The sequence below is a fragment of the Hemitrygon akajei genome, chromosome 13 (genome assembly GCF_048418815.1).
Source record: "Hemitrygon akajei chromosome 13, sHemAka1.3, whole genome shotgun sequence".
NCBI classification, from domain to species: domain Eukaryota; kingdom Metazoa; phylum Chordata; class Chondrichthyes; order Myliobatiformes; family Dasyatidae; genus Hemitrygon; species Hemitrygon akajei.
The window spans coordinates 88,293,797-88,311,106 of NC_133136.1; the positions used below are offsets into that span (position 1 = coordinate 88,293,797).

The following is a 17,310-nucleotide window of genomic DNA, read 5'->3' on the forward strand; positions in this document are numbered from 1 at the left end:
ATGGATTCCCTGGGTGCAAAGATTCTGTTCCCATCCAAAATACAACTAATAACACTACCGAAAAGGCATAGCAGAACAGGCATTTTTAAAGCCTGATTTTGCAGTTCAGTGGAAGTCAATTTGTGCTACTGCAAAATACAGTAGACTTGTTAATTAAGCCTTAGGTTAATTGGAGCAACTCTTAAAAAATAAAAACTAATCCAGAAAATTGATAGGAATCCCTTTATTTGGGGACACTATGCCATTTAACTGGGGCAGGAGACTGCTGGTGAACAGGTTCTAACTAGCATCAGTCACGAGCAGTTGTGTGGCCATTAGACGTTACACCATGCTTAGAGTGATCAGTATTTAAATAGCATCAGTTGCATGTGGTTGTGTTCAAAAAGCAGTATTTTATGTCACTGATAGTTGGTGAAAAATAAGCAGCAAGACAATTCAGAATTGTTTTGCTTACTGCAATTTCAAGCATTCAGGCTTGGAGATTCCAAAAATGGCCATGAGTGAAAATCAAACGATTTTACTTCTTCAACGAGGGACCATGAAAAATATGAAGTTATTGACTGTCATGTTTTGTAACTTCAAAACATTAAACTAATTACAATAAAAAGACAGGAGTCCAAAATAATGATTGTTTACTTTGTTTTTACTTTAAGCGAGGCACCTACGTATCATGTAGTGTCATGACACATGCAATTCACATTCTTTTTTTTAACATATAATCCTAACCAATTATATATATAAAATTTAAGGAACATATTATATACATACACACTTAAGTTTTATTTATTATGTATTAAACATATGCATACACTTATAGTATATACACTATTATGCAACAAATTTGTTTTTTGGAGATTGAAATCTTCGATAGCATTGTATGAAGGTAGTCCATTATCTGCACCAGGTGTCTGGTGCTGATTTTGTCCCTGGATGAATTCCTCCATTGATGACTATTAGGAACTTATACACAGTTTTACAGTCTTCTAATTTGTTCTGCATTTCATTTAAATTCATTATTTTGACTCAGTTTGTCTTTTATTTTTATATATACCTTTTAACTATTTCCACAAAACTTTAGATAAGTTGGGGCAGCCACTTAACAGGGCCAAAATGTACAGAATTAAATGTAAATTAAATTAAATGTCCCAATTAACCAGAACACAATATATTACAAAAGCTGCTTTTACAAATATACTAGCTGGGCCTTCAGTTGATAGGCCCAGCCTCTCTAAAGCCCTTCACTATAAGCATCTTGAACCCAAATAACTCCCTTTTCTTTATGATTTTATTTTGTCAAAGCCATTATTTAAACAAATAACTTTAAAGCATTTTATGACTGCATAACTGAGCAGAGCATTTATCAAGCACACTTTCAACAAAAACAAGACAGGGACTTCACTTAAAAATTACATTAATCTAAAAACAACTTCCGTTTATAGGTCTGATGTCAAGAAGCTTTAAAGTTTAAACATTATAGACTTTATAAAAATTGGTGCAAGCACTAAATAACACTGATTATTTAAGCCAAAATGTTGGTTCATGTTTGCCTCGAAATAATCTGTACCAATGGCTTTGAAGACAATATATGCAACTATATTACATGCAAAAAGACTTGGATAGTTAAAAGCGAAATTTAACAAAAGACTTGAGCTTTGCCTCTAAAAACTGTAAAAAAAAAACTGCAGCATAAACAGCATCTTTTTAATGCACACACCCTTTTAAAAAACCTATAAATTTGAAATTCAGTACAAGATGAAAATTGTATAAGATCTTAAAACAAACCCACTGCATCCCAGATCACTGAGTGTATGGTTAAGAGGTTTGTAAAGTGATAGTTATGGACACAAGGGAATGAAGACTGGAAGATGGGGGGGGGGGGGGGGGGGGGGGGGGGAGGGGGAAATGTAGTACCTCTAATCAGGTGACAATATACAGGCCCTCAAGTTTCAATTTGAATGGGTAAATTAATGGAATTGATCTGACTTGGATCTCAGTTAAACAATCAAATTCATCAATTGTAGTAGAGAAGTGGAAGGTTACCACTGAAAACAACTTTCTTGATTCCTTACGACAAATTAACACCACCAAATTCCTTATGAGAAGCACAATCACATTGCACAGTTAAGCTTCCAAATATACATATTTGAAGAATATCTACATGAATGATTGATGACATGATGCAGTGAAAAAGAAATTAGCTAAAAGGTGCCACAAGACTGGGGCGTAGAAAAAAAGTGATGAGTGTGGTGCTCATAACTCATGTTTGTGTCACTGCCACTGCCAACCTAGTGCTGGGTGTGTTAAACTTCAGATGCAAATTGGTTACATTTTCAACTACATTTCAGATCAGATGCAGGAGGTTTTTTAAAAACACGAGTGATCATTTCAAACATATTTCTCAAAGTTATGGAGGTAATCACAATGAAATCTAAGAAACAACAAAGGAAGAACTAAACTTGAATGAAGTTTTTAACATCACATCTCTAAAAACTTGGACCAAGCAGATATTAAGAAGATGGAGGTGACAAGTTTTTTGAACACAAAAGCAGTTAAATCCCCAAAATTAGGTGAGATCCATCCCAAAAGGCTGTGTGTGTGGGGGGGGGGGGGGGAAAACAAAGGAGGAGGGGTGATTTTTGTCACAGACAGTGTGATTTTGGAAGAGTGGCGATGACTTTTCTATCACTGGCAAGATATCAGAAGACTGGAAGTGTAATGTTCAATTACTAAAGAAGAGCAGGGGTAAACCTGGTAACTATTGGCCATCAAGTTCATCCGTGGTAGAGAAATTATTAGACAAAATTCTAAGAAACAGGACTGATTAGCGATAGTCAACATGGCTTTGTGAGGTTGTCCAATAGATATTAATAACACAATATCTTATAAGATCTCTAATGATAGGCTGGTATAAAAAGTTAAGACAATGGGGACACAAAACAAGCTGGCTAACTAAATCTAAAATTAGCTTGGTAACAGAAGGCAGAGGATAATGGTGAAAAACTTCTTTCTTGCTTGGAAGTGTACAATTAGCATGAACCATAGTTCAGTTGGAAACTTTTTTGTGCCATATAATACAATTGACTTGGATCTGGTTGCAGGAGTAATAATTAATGTTTGAAGATGACAAAATTTGGTGGTGTTATGGATAGTGATCAAGGTTATCACAGTTCATTGGTAGATTGAATTTAATCGAGGTGATGCATTTGGAAAATCATACATGGATAGAAAATATACAATAAATGGTAGGGCACTAACTAATGATAAACAGAGACCTGGGGGTCCATGTCCATAGTTCCCCAAAAATGGTAACACGAGTGAATAGGGAGGGAATGGCAGCAAATGGTGCACTTGCCAGTGCATAGAATACAAAAGTTGTAACACTGTGTAGTATTGCATGCAAGCTCTGGTCACCACACTACAGGAAGAATGTGATTACGCTGAGGAAGAGAAGAGATTCACCAGGATGTTAACTATTTATAAGACTTTAGTTACAGGGAGAGATTGGATAGGTTGGGCTTGTCCTCCCTGCAGCAAAAGAGACAGAAGGGACACCCAACAGAATGATGTCAGATATTGGGAAGCATACATACTGCAGATAATCTAAAACATTGCTCCCCGTAGAAGGGTATCAAAATCAAGAGGGCATATGCTTATGGTGAGAAGGAGTTTTAAAGGGGATCTCAGGGGCAAGATTTTTTGTTTTTAAACAGTGTTGCTGCTATCTGGAACATCCTGCCAGTGGAGATGATGGAATGAAACACAGTTACTATATTTAAGAGTCATTTAGACAGACACTTAAATCGGTAAGGCATAGAAGAGCCCCAATGCAGACAAATGGGATTAGTGCAGATGAGCCAAAAAAGGTCTGTTATATACACAGTTGGCCAAAGGGCCTTTTCAAAACTATACAACTATGTTATGGCGGACAATTGAAAAAATGGTATACTCAACTTTATTAGAAACAAGTCATCCCTTACCTGCAATGTTTTGAATTGATTTTGTGTCGGCTGGATTGATGCATTTAACGAGTTCCCAGGACCCAAAGTGTTTGATGTTCCAACTCCGGTCTTTCCATCAAACTTTTCACCAAGAGTAACCATCTTGATTTGTTTCTGCACCTGTGGATCTACACCTTGAAACTGTGATTGGACTTGAAGGTGGGTTGATTGACTTGGTGGCAATGAAAGTACAATGGACTGTCGGGGCTTTCCTAGTGTAGTCACTACAAACTGTTGTCCTACTGTCTCCGATTTAACAGGCTGGCTTGAAGTGGGAAGATCAGAGGGTTCTGATTCTGGATTAAGAGCAACCTGATTTTCTGCTTTAGTTCCAGCAGCTGTACTTGGGTTGCTAATATTACTTGTAGACTGTGATGCACTGTCAGGATTTACTTCCATTTTTTGCAACGAGTCACTTAAAATAAGTGGAGTACTACTATTTGTCAACACAGTAACATGATCTGCAAGGCTTGACAAAACCTGCGAGTTCTTGCCTTCATCTGAATGTACCATTTCCTCCAATTCAGTTTCCATGGCAACTAAATCCTCATGCTCTGATGTTATTGTGACAGCCTCAATACTGTCATCTTCGTCAACAGTTGTGTCCATTATCTCCTCGGGAAGTAGGCTAATCACTTCAGCCGATACCACTTCCATCTTAATACTGTAGATACTTAGTAAGGCCTAGGTAACTGAAACAAAGAAAAACAGTAGAAACCACAGATGCTGCAAATGAAATAAGGATGGAAAACTTCTCCCTTGATGCATCCTTGGTAGCACAGGTACAATAAGCATTCAAGAAATAACAACTTGCACTTATGTAATGAAATATAGCCAAAAGCTCAAGTTAAAAATAAAAAAAGCTACAACTGGATTGATTAAAAAAGGAGAGGTTTAAAGGAAAAGTTCTGATAAAGGGTTTTGACTGGGAACATTAACTGCCTCTCTTTCCACAGGTACTAAATGACCTGCTGAATGCTTCCAGATTTTCAATTTTTAAGTTTCAAAGAAAAACTGACATTAATATAGCACCCTTCATGCCATTTTCATCAATATCCCATGATGGAGTAAAACCAATTAAGAACTTGTCATTGTTGTAATGCAGCGAACACTGGATTTAGTAACAATGAAAGTAGTGTTGTATACTTCCAAGTCAGGATAGTGTGCAACTTGAAAGGGAACATGTAGGCAGTGGTGTGCCCTTGCCCTGCTGCTCTTGCCCTTTGGATTTGGAAGTCCTGGATTTGGGGAGGCAAGCACTTGTAGACACCATATACAATAGCCAATGCATGCTGGTAGCATAGGGAATGTATTTTTTTTTTAAAGTGATGGAAGTGATGGAAGTTGAGCTTCTTGGGACTATGTCCAAACAGGTATGTGGAGTGTACTCCACACGACATGCCTTATACATGGCAGAAAGGCTCTAAATGGCCAAGAGACGAGTGCCTCATTATTGGATAACCTGCTCTTGCACACATTATATTTGCATAGATTCTCCAGTTGAGTTCCATGATAATTCCCAGAATATCGATGCGTTTTAAGCAACAAAATTGAACATCAAAAGGTACACAAGCAGTAATTGCTTACCTGATGAATTACAAATAGAATTGAATGTTGGAGGGCACAGCTGAAATTAAAAATATTCTTGGGCAGGGAAGGCTCGAGGAGTCAAGAGATGGTATTGCAAGCGGTTGGCTCTCTGTACAAGTCTAACTTATTCAATATTCCTGTGAACCCTGTGGACCAGTGTGGGGCTACAAAAGGAGAGAGCAAACTGACCACAGCACTACTCAGGTGGTGGAGTCAAAAAGGAATACGACTACAGCAGGGGAAAGATATTGTCAGAGGGATAGAGATGAACTTCCGTAGCCAGGTGAAAGAGACACAAAGATTCTGATGCAACGGTGAAGGAGATCCCTTATAGGCTGGAGAGAAACTCACAGCAGTTAGGGGAAGATACAGATGTCACAGACTACTTGTTGATACCCAAGGAAGAGATCCTACTGTAAGTTTTTGCAGCCAAGCACTGAAATACGAATCTGAACTATAAAACGATCATTTCTGGATTATTACGCAAGCCAAAGTCAGTTGGGTCAATGAGATGAAAGGCCTTTGATTCATTGGGGACTGGGAGAGGGGAGAGTTGTTCCATTTGGACACAAAACATGCTGGAGCTTTAGGAAATCAAATAAGTAGGGAGTCAAACTGGACATTAAGTTCAATAAAGGACTCGAAGAGGAGAATCCCGGTGAAGGGAAATTTAGGATGTTAGTAAGAATTAAAAAAGATCAGGAAATGTAGAACTAGGTCACACCAGGAAGAGACAGAGCAAACTCACAAAACAGCATTGTTACGATAGTTGAAAAGGTGCAGGTTACAAATGCAAAATATTTAACTACAATTAATTGTAAAGTGATAGGTGTAATTACATAATTCTGTGGAGGAAGAATTTAAGGAGTGTGTACAGGAATGTTGAGCAGCTAAAAAAAAGTTATCCTAGATTGGGAGCAACAAACAACTTTGTGAGGAACTCAGCAGTTTGAGAAACATTTGAGGAAGGAAAGGAACTATTGATGTTTCGAGAATAAGGAAAACATGCTTAGTTAATACTTTCCCCTTTGGTATTCACCAGGCAAGAGGACATGGGGGCTGGAGACTCAAGGGAGGAATATCTTGATATTATGGAACATGCCTGCATCAGGGCGAGGGAAGTATTGAAATAAGGTAGTACATTAGGCTCAATGAATTCCCACTGTCATACAGGAATTATCAAATCCTGTTGAAGGATCTCAGCCAGAAGTATCAACTACCCATTTCCCTCCATAGGCGCTGCCTGACCTGCTGAGTTCCTCCTGCACTGTGTTGCTCCAGGATGCAAGGGAGAAATGCAATGGGAGGTATTTTTAGATCTTAGTTAGCCAAGGTGAGGTACCAGAAGAGTGGAGGATAATTAATGCTGTTCCCTTGTTCAAAAGGGGAAGTAGGGATAAGCCTAAAACTGCAAGCCAGAGACTGTAGTGATATGGAAATTGTTGGAGATGATTCCAAGGCGCAGGATTTATTTTTACTTGGAAAAGCCAGGATTGATGAGAATGAATCAGCACGGGTTAGTGCAGGATTAATCTTGCCTCAAATCTGAATGAAGTTTCTTTTTTGAGGAAGTAACTACGAAAATTAACAAAGACAAAGCATCAGACACAGTTTACATCAGGGTTTTCTGCAAGATAATATTCAGAATTCTACAGAAAATTAAATAATTTCTGCTGAGTAGATGGTGGCAATATTCTCACTATTTAAAAAAAGGCAGAGAGAAAATGGAAAAACACAGTCATAAAGAAAATAGCAAAAGCTTTTATAATGGACAGTTGGAAAAAGTATTAAATATAATCAATGATTTCTGGAAGGGAAAGTTTTTGACAAGTGTGAAGGAATTTTTTTGAGGATGTAATTTTGAGAAAAGATGGAGATAAAACAGTAGATTGATGTATTTTGATTTTCAGAAAGTCATTGATGAAGTCCCATATAATAGATTAGACAGCATCTATCCAGTTGTTGTACTGCTGAACAGGAACAACTACCTAGTACAATAAAAGTGGACTCTTGACTTCACAATCTATTGTGTTATGGTCTTGCACCTTACTTTCCCTGTATCTGTAACACCTTATTCTGCATTGTTAATGTTTTCCTTTGTAGTACTTCAATGCACTGATAAGATAGGTAAAATTTAGTTTACCAATTTACCAACTACACTACAATGAAAAGATTTATACGGATGACATATAAAATCAGTTTTCCCACTGTACTTTGGTCTCTGTGATAACAAACCAATTTGGGAAAAAAGTAGAAAGTCAATGTACTATTTAAATTATGTTAGATTGTAAAGTATTGATGTAGAACAGGGGCTCCCGACCTTTTTTATGCCATTGGCCCTACCACTAACCGAGGGATCTGTGATGTAGAAAGAGCAGGATGTTGTACGCCACTAACTGAAAGCAAACATGCAAAGTTATGGCAGCAAATCACGTTAGCCTTCATGAAAGGAGATTTACGTACAGACACAAAAGACTGTTTGCTACAACTCCACAGGGTATTAAAACTACCATCACTGGAGGAGTGGGTATAGTATAGTCTCCTTACCCTGGAAAGGATGTGCTTGATCTGGAGGGAGTGGAAGAGAGGTTCACTAGGTTGCAAGACTGCACTTCAAGGAAAGCTTAGGCTGAATAAGTTTGGATTCACTGAATTTGAGAGGAGTGAGGGGGGATCCAATTGCTGTTGATAAACACAAAATGCTGGAGGAAATCAGCAGACCAGGGCAGCATCTATGAAAAAAAGTAAACTGTCAATGTTTCGGGCTGAGACCCTTCATGTAGTCCTGATGGAGGGTCTCAGCCCGAAATGTCAACTATTTATTCTTTTCTGGAGACGCTGCCTGGCCTGAAATGTTCCTCCAGCATTTTGTGTGTGTTGCCTGGATTTCCAGCATCTGCAGATTTTCTCATGCTGTTTATAAAATTTTGACAGCTAGGGTGATGAATCTACGAAGATGATTTCCCCTGGATGGGCCAACTGGAATAAAAACATAGGTCACAGAGCTAAAGGTCTAAGACTCGGACGAGAAACTTGTAGACACTAGTGAGTCTATGAACTCCTTATCATACAGAGGACAGAGGCCAAGTTATTGAATACAATCAAGGAGACATAATGTTTGAAAGCAGAGACAGTAAAGGCTATGGTGTAAGAACAAGAATATAGCATCAAGGTAGAAGATGCTAGACCCACTCCTGTTTCTATTTTCCTATGCCAGATAAATCTGAACCTGTAGAAGGACTATGAGACAAAAAGAGCAAATAAGCAAAAGCTGATGAGGTAGGGCAAGTGAGTAATGCACTTGAACATTATATCTTATTCTTGAATTTTAACTTTACGCAAATACATAAAGTTGCATATGGAGTTAAATCCTTTTTAACAGTTTGGGAACTTAACCAGAAAGTTGTCTTTTTAAAAAATTTGTTTAGCAACTTACTCTGCTCCAAAATATCTTTTGTGGTTACATGTTGATATTATCCAATCTTTCCACAATGACATTTCCTCTGTAGACAACAATTATTGGGATCTGTAACAAATTCATAATGAAATGTAGAGTTATTAATATCAAGTTTCACTTTATGGTGCAAATTCTAAATAATAATCAAATGGAATTTATGCAGATACTCTTTTCCATTTTCATTTTGAAAATTCAATCCAAAGTTTCTATTTTTGAAATTGGACCAGTTGAATTGAAATTGAGTTGCTGAAAACAAACGTTAAACTGCTCTATAGTACCACAATAGACACTGCAGGCCTAGGGTTTATCCTGCTCATGTACAACAAAATTATCAAAGCCATAAATTATGAAAAATGTCAACACTAATCAGTTAAATAAAGTTGTTCAATACTTCAGGATGAATATAGAGTTCAGATGGCATACACCAACATCCAGAGGTCACAAGATCCCTGTGCATCTATTGAGCATGACCCGTAAATCAGACTGAACCATGGTGTTCCACTCGGTGGCCATAAATCCCTTACTCCTTCAAAAATTACAAACTGAAACATTTGCCTATTTAATGCATCTGTATCTACCCCAAATTTAGATTCTAAATGACAGAAAATTGCCCTGTGGCCCATTACATCAATACCCATTAAGCAGCCATTTACTCTATCCACAATTTCAACAATTAGCCTGTAGTCTTCTGTGACTTGGTACAGATTGAAAAAAGTGAGAAGTTGGGCAAATTTTAACTCTAAGAAAAATGACCTTGTCAAAAAGTTGTCACTCTTGCAAAGGAATGAACAAGTCTTGAACCAATTAAGTCTTGCCTAGCATAAGAATAACAAGAGGTAATTATGTAGTGTGGTGGTTAGCACAACACTTTACAGTACAGGCAACCCAGGTTCAATTTCCATCTCTATCTACAAGGAGTTTGCACGTTCTCCCTGTGACCGTGTGGGTTTCCTCCCACAGTCCAAGGACACACCAGTTGTTAGGCTATTTGATCATTGTAAATTGCCCCATGATTAAATTAGGATTGCTGGGCCTATTCTGTGCTGTATCTCAATAAATAAAATAGTAGCTAGGAATTAAATGCAATTTCGGTTCATATACCAATCTCATGGATAACTTAAACTTGCGGAAGAAAGGTGGCTAGATTGATAATACCCTACAAGAAAATATTTAACAAGGGACCACGGTAGCATAGTGGTTGGTGCAACACTATTAAAGGTCAGGGTGTTGGAGTTCCATAGTTCAGTCCTCTGTAAGGAGTCCACATACTCCCCATGAAATGCATGGATTTCCTCCAGCTGCTGCGGTTTCCTACCACAGTCCAAAGATGTACTGGTTAGTAGGTTAATTAATCAAATTGGTTTAAGAGGTGGAAGGCTCCTCCTGCTGCTAAATTGTCCCATGACTAGGTTAGGGTTTAAATCAGGCTTGTCAGGGGTTGCTGGGCAGGGCAGTTGAAAGGGCCTACTGTGTGCTTCATTTCCAAATAAAAATCCACCCATCTTTGTTTTCAGCCTCTATAGCTCTGTTAGATACACAATTCCTAAGATTCACAAGCCTCTGCATTAAGAAACTTCTCAATACTATCCTGAATGGCTCTTACCGCATTTTCAGTTTGTGACTCTCGTTCTGATACCTCAGCCAATCTTCATTTGCCTTGTCATGTCCAAAAAAGTTTTTAAAAAATGCCCATAAATGTTTCAATAAAATAATTCTTTTGCACTTTGGAAAGTATAGGCACTGTTTGTGCAATCTTTCTCATTAGACAATTCCTTTCATTGAGGAATCGATCTGGGAAATGAATATTGCATATTTGATCTATTACAAGGATTTCTTTCCTTCTGCAGGGAAACCAGATTTGTATAATATTTAGACCCATGCTTCAACAAGGATCCTGTGTAACCCAGTAAGATATCTTTACTCTTACAAGTATACTCAAAGCCTCTTGCAATAAATTCCAGCATATGCAATTGCTTGCTGATCCTACAAGTTAACTTTGAGTTCCTGTACAAGAACACCCAGCTTCTTCTGAAGATGACCAACTTTAAATCTTGGACTATTTGTTCTCCCCCCACCATTTTTTTTAAAAAAGGAAGAATGGCCTTACCCTTTTGGAAACTATGTTCTATCTGCCACCTCCTTGCCATTCTTTTAAATGCCTACATTCCCTCAAAGCTCCTCCAAATTTTCTTCTCTATTAAACTGGGATCTATTACAGCAAAATAAAACATGCTGTTGGAGGCAAGTAGCAGGTTCCATGGAGGCAAAGGGATAGTCAACATTTGAGGTTGAGACCCTGCATCAGGGCTGAGAGTGTAGATGGGAGATTGCCAGTATAGAGAGACAAGGGCAGGGGTGAAACAGGGGCTAGCAAGCACAGTAGAACCAGATTAATAGGGAGATGATTGGCAGGTGGAGTCAGGAGGAGGAATGGAGTTAGGTGATAGGTAGAGACATAATTAGGTTGGGGAAGGGGACACAGAGACATTGTCAGGAAAGTGATGTTTCCAAAAATGCAAGAGGCTGCAGATGTTGAAATCTGATGAGGAAGATGACCAAAGGAACCATATGAGGGAAAGAAAGACCGTGATAGCCCCACCCCCTGAACCTCTATACAAAACAATCCCCCCTCTACACTGATGCAGGGTCTCTACCCAAAATATCAATGATCCCTTTGCTTCCATGGATGCTGCTTGACCTTATACTTTCCTCCAACAGCATGTTTTGTTTTGCTGTAATAGATCACAGTTTGATGGTAGTAATGGTTGGAAAGAAAAATTAGAGGAGCTTGGTTAAAGGTAGGGATCCATGACAGAAAAAACCAACAAAAATAGGTTGATGTAGAGTGTGGAACCAAATGGGGGAAAAGTCAGAGGAAAGAGCACATAGACCGTGGGTTACCTGAAATTGGAAAACTCAATATTCATACCATTCAGTTGTAGACTACTGAAGTGCTGTTCTTCTAGTTTACAGTTAGCAGTGGAGAAGATAAAGATGTCCGTGTAGGAAAGGAAGAAGCGAAATGGCATGTAACTGGGAGGTCAGAATGGCCATTACATATAGAGCAAAGGTTTTCCGCAAAATGGCCACCTAGTCTATGCTCCGTAGAAGAGGCCACATCAAGAGCACCCAATGCAGTGGATAAGTTTCACGAGAATCCTTCTGACCTTTTTGTTTTGCCGGTAGGGGCAGGGGGGATTGTTGCTCGCCACCACATGTATGGGAGTGGGGAGCTGGGGGGAACTTTGGGGTTCTCACGTTTAACTGTCGTTCAATCTTTGGGGCACTTCTCTATTGTCATGGATGTTTGCAAAGAAAAAGCATTTCAGGATGTACATTGTATACATTTATTTTTCTGACATTAAATTTGACCTTTAAACCTTGACCTGGTAAGCTGTTTAAGTCCCTGGATGGTGGTGAGGGAGGTGATGTTGGGACATGTGTTACACCAAAGTGCCATGTGATAGAGGGGGAGTGAATGGACAGGGATGAGCAAAACAGGGATTCACAGAAACAGTGAAGGGGGAGAGAAAAATATGACTGATGCTGGGAGTAGAATAAAATACAATTGGCTCCATATCCAAATAATTGACAGAAATTGTGAAAACTTATGCTCCAACACTGATTCTTGTAGCTTCATACTAATCAGTCTACCTGGTCAAAAATTATCCATTATTCCTTCTCTGTAAACTGGTTCTCAGTTCCCACTATTACATAAACTCTGAAATATTGTTTAATAATTTATTAAGGCACCTTATTGTGGAGATTGTGAAATTTCCAACATGCTCACTACCTATTCTGCTAGGTAGAACATCTCATTCAGATTTGTTGGACAACATTTCCTTTCCATAAATTCATGCTGGCTTGCCCAACTCCTTCCGTCATCAACTTAATATCCTTTTATGACTTTCATGAGAGATGCCAGCCTTTTTCCTCTCTAATGATAGGCTAACTGATCTGCAGTTCCCACTTTCTCTCCTCCTCTTTGCTTAAAAAATGGGGTGACATTTGCCATTATCTAGTGTTTGGGGAACATTCTGGAATCTGTAGAATTTTGTACTATGACATCCAGTGCTACCTCCTCCACTGAAACCCATTTCAAAACCTTGCAATTCAATCAGATTTCAGTTTTATTAGCTTCTGGATACTTTTTGTTTAAAATAATTTCTTCAGCATCTCATTCCCTTTGGACAGTAGTTCATCACAGATTGTATTTTGTCAGTTTTCAAAGGAGAATACAAATTGTAATTTTCTCTATTTCCTTGTTTTTTTCTATCTCAGGGAGGATTGCACATGAACTTTTACTACGTAATCTATTCCTTTTCACATCTCTATATAAACAAACTTCTAATGTTTTTTAAAGTTACTATTCTTATCAATATTTTCATTTTCCTTTGCTAGAGTCTAAATTTTTCCAACCTTCAGGCAAACTGCACTTTTGGTAACATGACAAGCCTTTTTATCTGATCAAATACCTTTTTCAACTTGTTAGCCATGCCTAATCGACTTCTCATTAGGATCTAATGCCTATATATTTGTTCTAAACCATGTTACTATTAATTCACAATGAGTCACATCAAGATAGGCCCAATGCTGCAGTTGGTGTCACTGATAAGCAAAGAAAATGGCTGCCAGTGGAAGAACTGTACACAGGACTAACTGTCCAAAGGCAATTATTGATCTCAGGGCAGTGGAAGATCTGTATAATAGTTTCTGTCCTCTATAGAGCAACCAAATGTCAACTGTTGTGAAGATATCAAGCATTGTTTATCACCTATTGCCCCCATTTTGCAAATTATCACATTTGTCTCACAACAAACAAGATATGCCACATGAACAACAGTTCTCTGACCTTACAATATTTCTATATACCCATGACTGCGTGAACAAATTCAGCTCTAGCTTCATTTATAAGTTTACAGATGACACCACAATAGTGGGCCAGATCTCAATGAGGAGACAGCTCAAGGAAGGAGATAAAGAGCATCGACTTCAGCAAGTAGGGTGGAGTCCAATGCTCCTGCTGCTTCGATGATGCCAAGTCAGAGATGATTGAGATTCAAAGTCCTATCCACAACACCCTGCCTGCTCCAGCCACGTGGAACTACAACCAAGGACACCAAAGCCTTTACTTTCTCAGAAAGCTAAAGAAGTTTGGCATCTGATGACTCTTAACAATTTTTTTGCACAGGCATAATAGAAAGCTTGTTATGGCAACTGTTCTGCCTGAGACCTCAAGAAAATGTATAGCTATGGGCAGACTGCAGACCATTGACACTTCCCATTGCCACGGGAATGCAGCCAATGTAATGAAGGAACATTCCCATCCAATAATCCTCATTTCTCCACTCCCCCACCGTATTAAAGATACAACAGCTTGAGAGCACATATCAGACTCAAGGCCAGCTTCTATTCCACCTTGCCATTGCCCTTTGTCTACCTGTGTTACATTTCTTCCTGTTACTGCAACCCTACATTCTGCATGGTGTTTCTTTATTTCTACCTCAATGTACTTATGTATGGCATGATTTGTCTGGATAGCTCACAAAGCTTTTCACACTGTATCTTGGTTTATGTGAGAATGGCAAAGTGATATCAATGTGCATAAGCAATGATCTGAAGTTATTCATGTTCTGGAATAATCTCAACAGATAGGAAGGTGGCAAATGTAGCTGCAGCATTTGTTATAATGACAACTTCATAGCAGAGGGGAAAAAAAACTATTTTTAAAGGGCACACTAGCAAAAAAAATTAAAAATCTTTAAAATCTACTTCAAAATCATCTGACCATTCATTGCCAAGGCAAATTTAAGCTCATAAGCCTTGTGTGCTTTGGTAAGTTCTGCTTCAACAAAATAGTGATTTATGAACATGCCGTGATACTCAAGTTGAATAGTAAATTGAATAACTAAAAATACCCTTTCCCGTCGATAAGATCCCAACTGATTGACGGGTCACCATTCCCGAAAAGGGGTTACTGAATACTTGTGGCATACAGTATCAGTAGATGTGACCACCAGAACGCAATAATATTTGGACGAGTGGGTTCATTTACACGTAAGGGGGCGCTCTTTAAACCGCAAGACAGAAAAGATCAAATAATTCGCATTCTTTCTGCATACGTTTATAAATTACCTGTTTGCTAATTATCGCTAAAAATCAAATACAGAAGTTACACTTTACAGCTGTTTAGACTTCTGTTTTAAATCGCACATTAATGAATGTACAATTTTTCACATGCTCTCGAAACAGGTAAACTAGACAAGTTAAAATTCAACCTTCGAGGCGGAATCTTGTCACACGTTATTGCGTCTTGGAGAGCCACGTCTCTACAAATGAAAGATTGAACGGCAGGCCTTTATTTACACTCTACGATTGCAATGAAAACTGGCCCCGATAAACGAAAAGCTGGTGGAATGTTTCATGTCACGGTTCGCCAGCCGGGAGAAACGAAACTCAGGTCGAGCTTTTTGGATCGAGCTCGAGTGTATTATTAGGCAGGGATTGCATTTCGAAAGCTCCGCCATTTTCACCTCGTCATCATATTTCCAGAGGAAGGCAAGGCCTGTGCGAGCCTGAGAGACAGACAAAATACGAAAAAAAACCGCGAAGAAAACTCGACAGGAAATAACATTTCCAAACAAAGCCCACAAACAAGCGTCCGATGCCGTTGTCACAATCCCCAGCCACCCAAAGTTACAAAACAACAATTTACCTGCGGCAAGTAAAATCGCAACTGCACTGTAGCGACTTCAACACACACAAAATACGGCCAAGAGCTCAGACAAAACTCCATGAATGCTACAGTTGCCGGACACCAGCGCAGCCAAGAATATAACTACTTGGATTAACAAAATAGAAATCTGGATCACTAAGTGCAAACCGCTGTCAAAATAGAAAGTTTACGTTACAAACAAAACTCAATTAGGGTGATGACAGGGAATCATTCAATGCCCCAGACGAATTAAAATTGCACAATAAATTTTAGTTTATACTCATGTACTCTCAGGCGGTCTCTCCCAACATCCCCCGAAATCGAGGGTGACTTTTTATAACGACAGGTCTAGGAGGGGTGGGCGCGGAACGAAATCAAAATAAAAATAGCAGGAGAGATGATGACAAAAGAACTGTCATCAGGAAAGTGTGCTGGATTCAGAAAGAAGAGAGGCAACACTGAAGGTCAATGAGATCGGGCGCCTGAAGAGAAACCGTGTAACGAGGGGGCAAAGAATACCGCCTCCCCCACCCACCCACCGCCCGGATAGCGAGCGGCTAATCCTGAAGCAAAGATCACCGGAGATCGAGGCTTGCGCCTAGCGCAAAGAGCCCGCGAATTGAGGGCCTGTTCCTGGAGCGAAGGACACCAGCCCCCGTCCAGACCGAGGGCTTGTTCCCGAACCAAAATGCACCAGCCCCAGTCCGGATCGAGGGCCTCTCCCCCAACCCCCGAAGCAAAATGGACCGCCAGCCCCAGTCCGGAACGAGGGCTTGCTCCCTGAGCAAAGGGCAGGGACCGGGGACGGAGGGCCTGTTCCTGAAGGAAAGGACAGCAGCCACGGTCCGGGCATCGGGCGTATTTTTCAGCCAAGTGCACCGGCCCCAGTCCGGATCGAGGACCTGTGCGCGGAGCCAGGATCAGTACACCGGCTCCCAGGGGTAGAGCGATGCCGAGGGGCCGTCTCTCCCTCCCCCTTTCACCGGCAGTGCACACACCGCACCCGCTGCCCAGCAACTCACCGGCTTTCAGAGCGGGGCGGCGGCGGCGGACCGCAGGCCTCGGGCGGGCGACGCCGTCCGCCGACCCTCTCACTCGGCTCTGGTCACCGGGACACTGAGCGTTTGTTCAAAATCACGCGCCCAGCGCCATTCCTCCCCCGTCCGACATCCCATAATATCGGTTCGTTCCGCGGAGCACGTCGGCAGCCCCGCCCACCCTCCACAGCGCGTCACGGCGCCCCGCCCACCTCCACCGCGCGTCACGGCGTTTCCCGGCGCCACGCCCCTCGCTCGGTGCCGCTCCGGTGCCTCAAGCGGCCCGAGAGGAATGCGGGAGGCGGGGCATTCCACTGCGTGCTTCCTCCACGGAGCACCGTGAAACAGGAGGAAGGGTCCACAGCCTCCCTTACATTTTAAACACAGTCCCACAATTTGATGGGGATGCAACACTTCAGGTGTCAAAACCATCGTTGCCTTTGTCTTGCTATGATGGAGCTTGGGCAGGTTTGCACTAAAATACTATACAAACTTTGACAAACTTATTCAGGT

General features: G+C 40.3%; 1 protein-coding gene across 5 annotated transcripts in view; it reads right to left on the reverse strand.

The window, feature by feature from the left end:
- Nucleotides 1-17,310, reverse strand: part of lin54 (lin-54 DREAM MuvB core complex component) — a 105,613-nt gene that overhangs the window by 76,247 nt on the left and 12,056 nt on the right. For 2 of the 5 annotated variants that reach the window (XM_073065020.1, XM_073065024.1), the window contains exons 1-3: nt 16,783-16,961; nt 9,025-9,114; nt 3,978-4,690 (exon numbers count right to left, since the gene is read on the reverse strand). In XM_073065020.1, the coding sequence (XP_072921121.1) occupies nt 3,978-4,655 (678 nt within the window). In that variant the 5' untranslated portion in view covers nt 4,656-4,690; nt 9,025-9,114; nt 16,783-16,961. Of the gene's footprint in view, nt 1-3,977; nt 4,691-9,024; nt 9,115-15,323; nt 15,500-15,760; nt 15,892-16,782; nt 16,962-17,310 lie in introns of those variants that run through there. The other 3 variants (XM_073065021.1, XM_073065023.1, XM_073065022.1) reach the window with 3 other exon arrangements.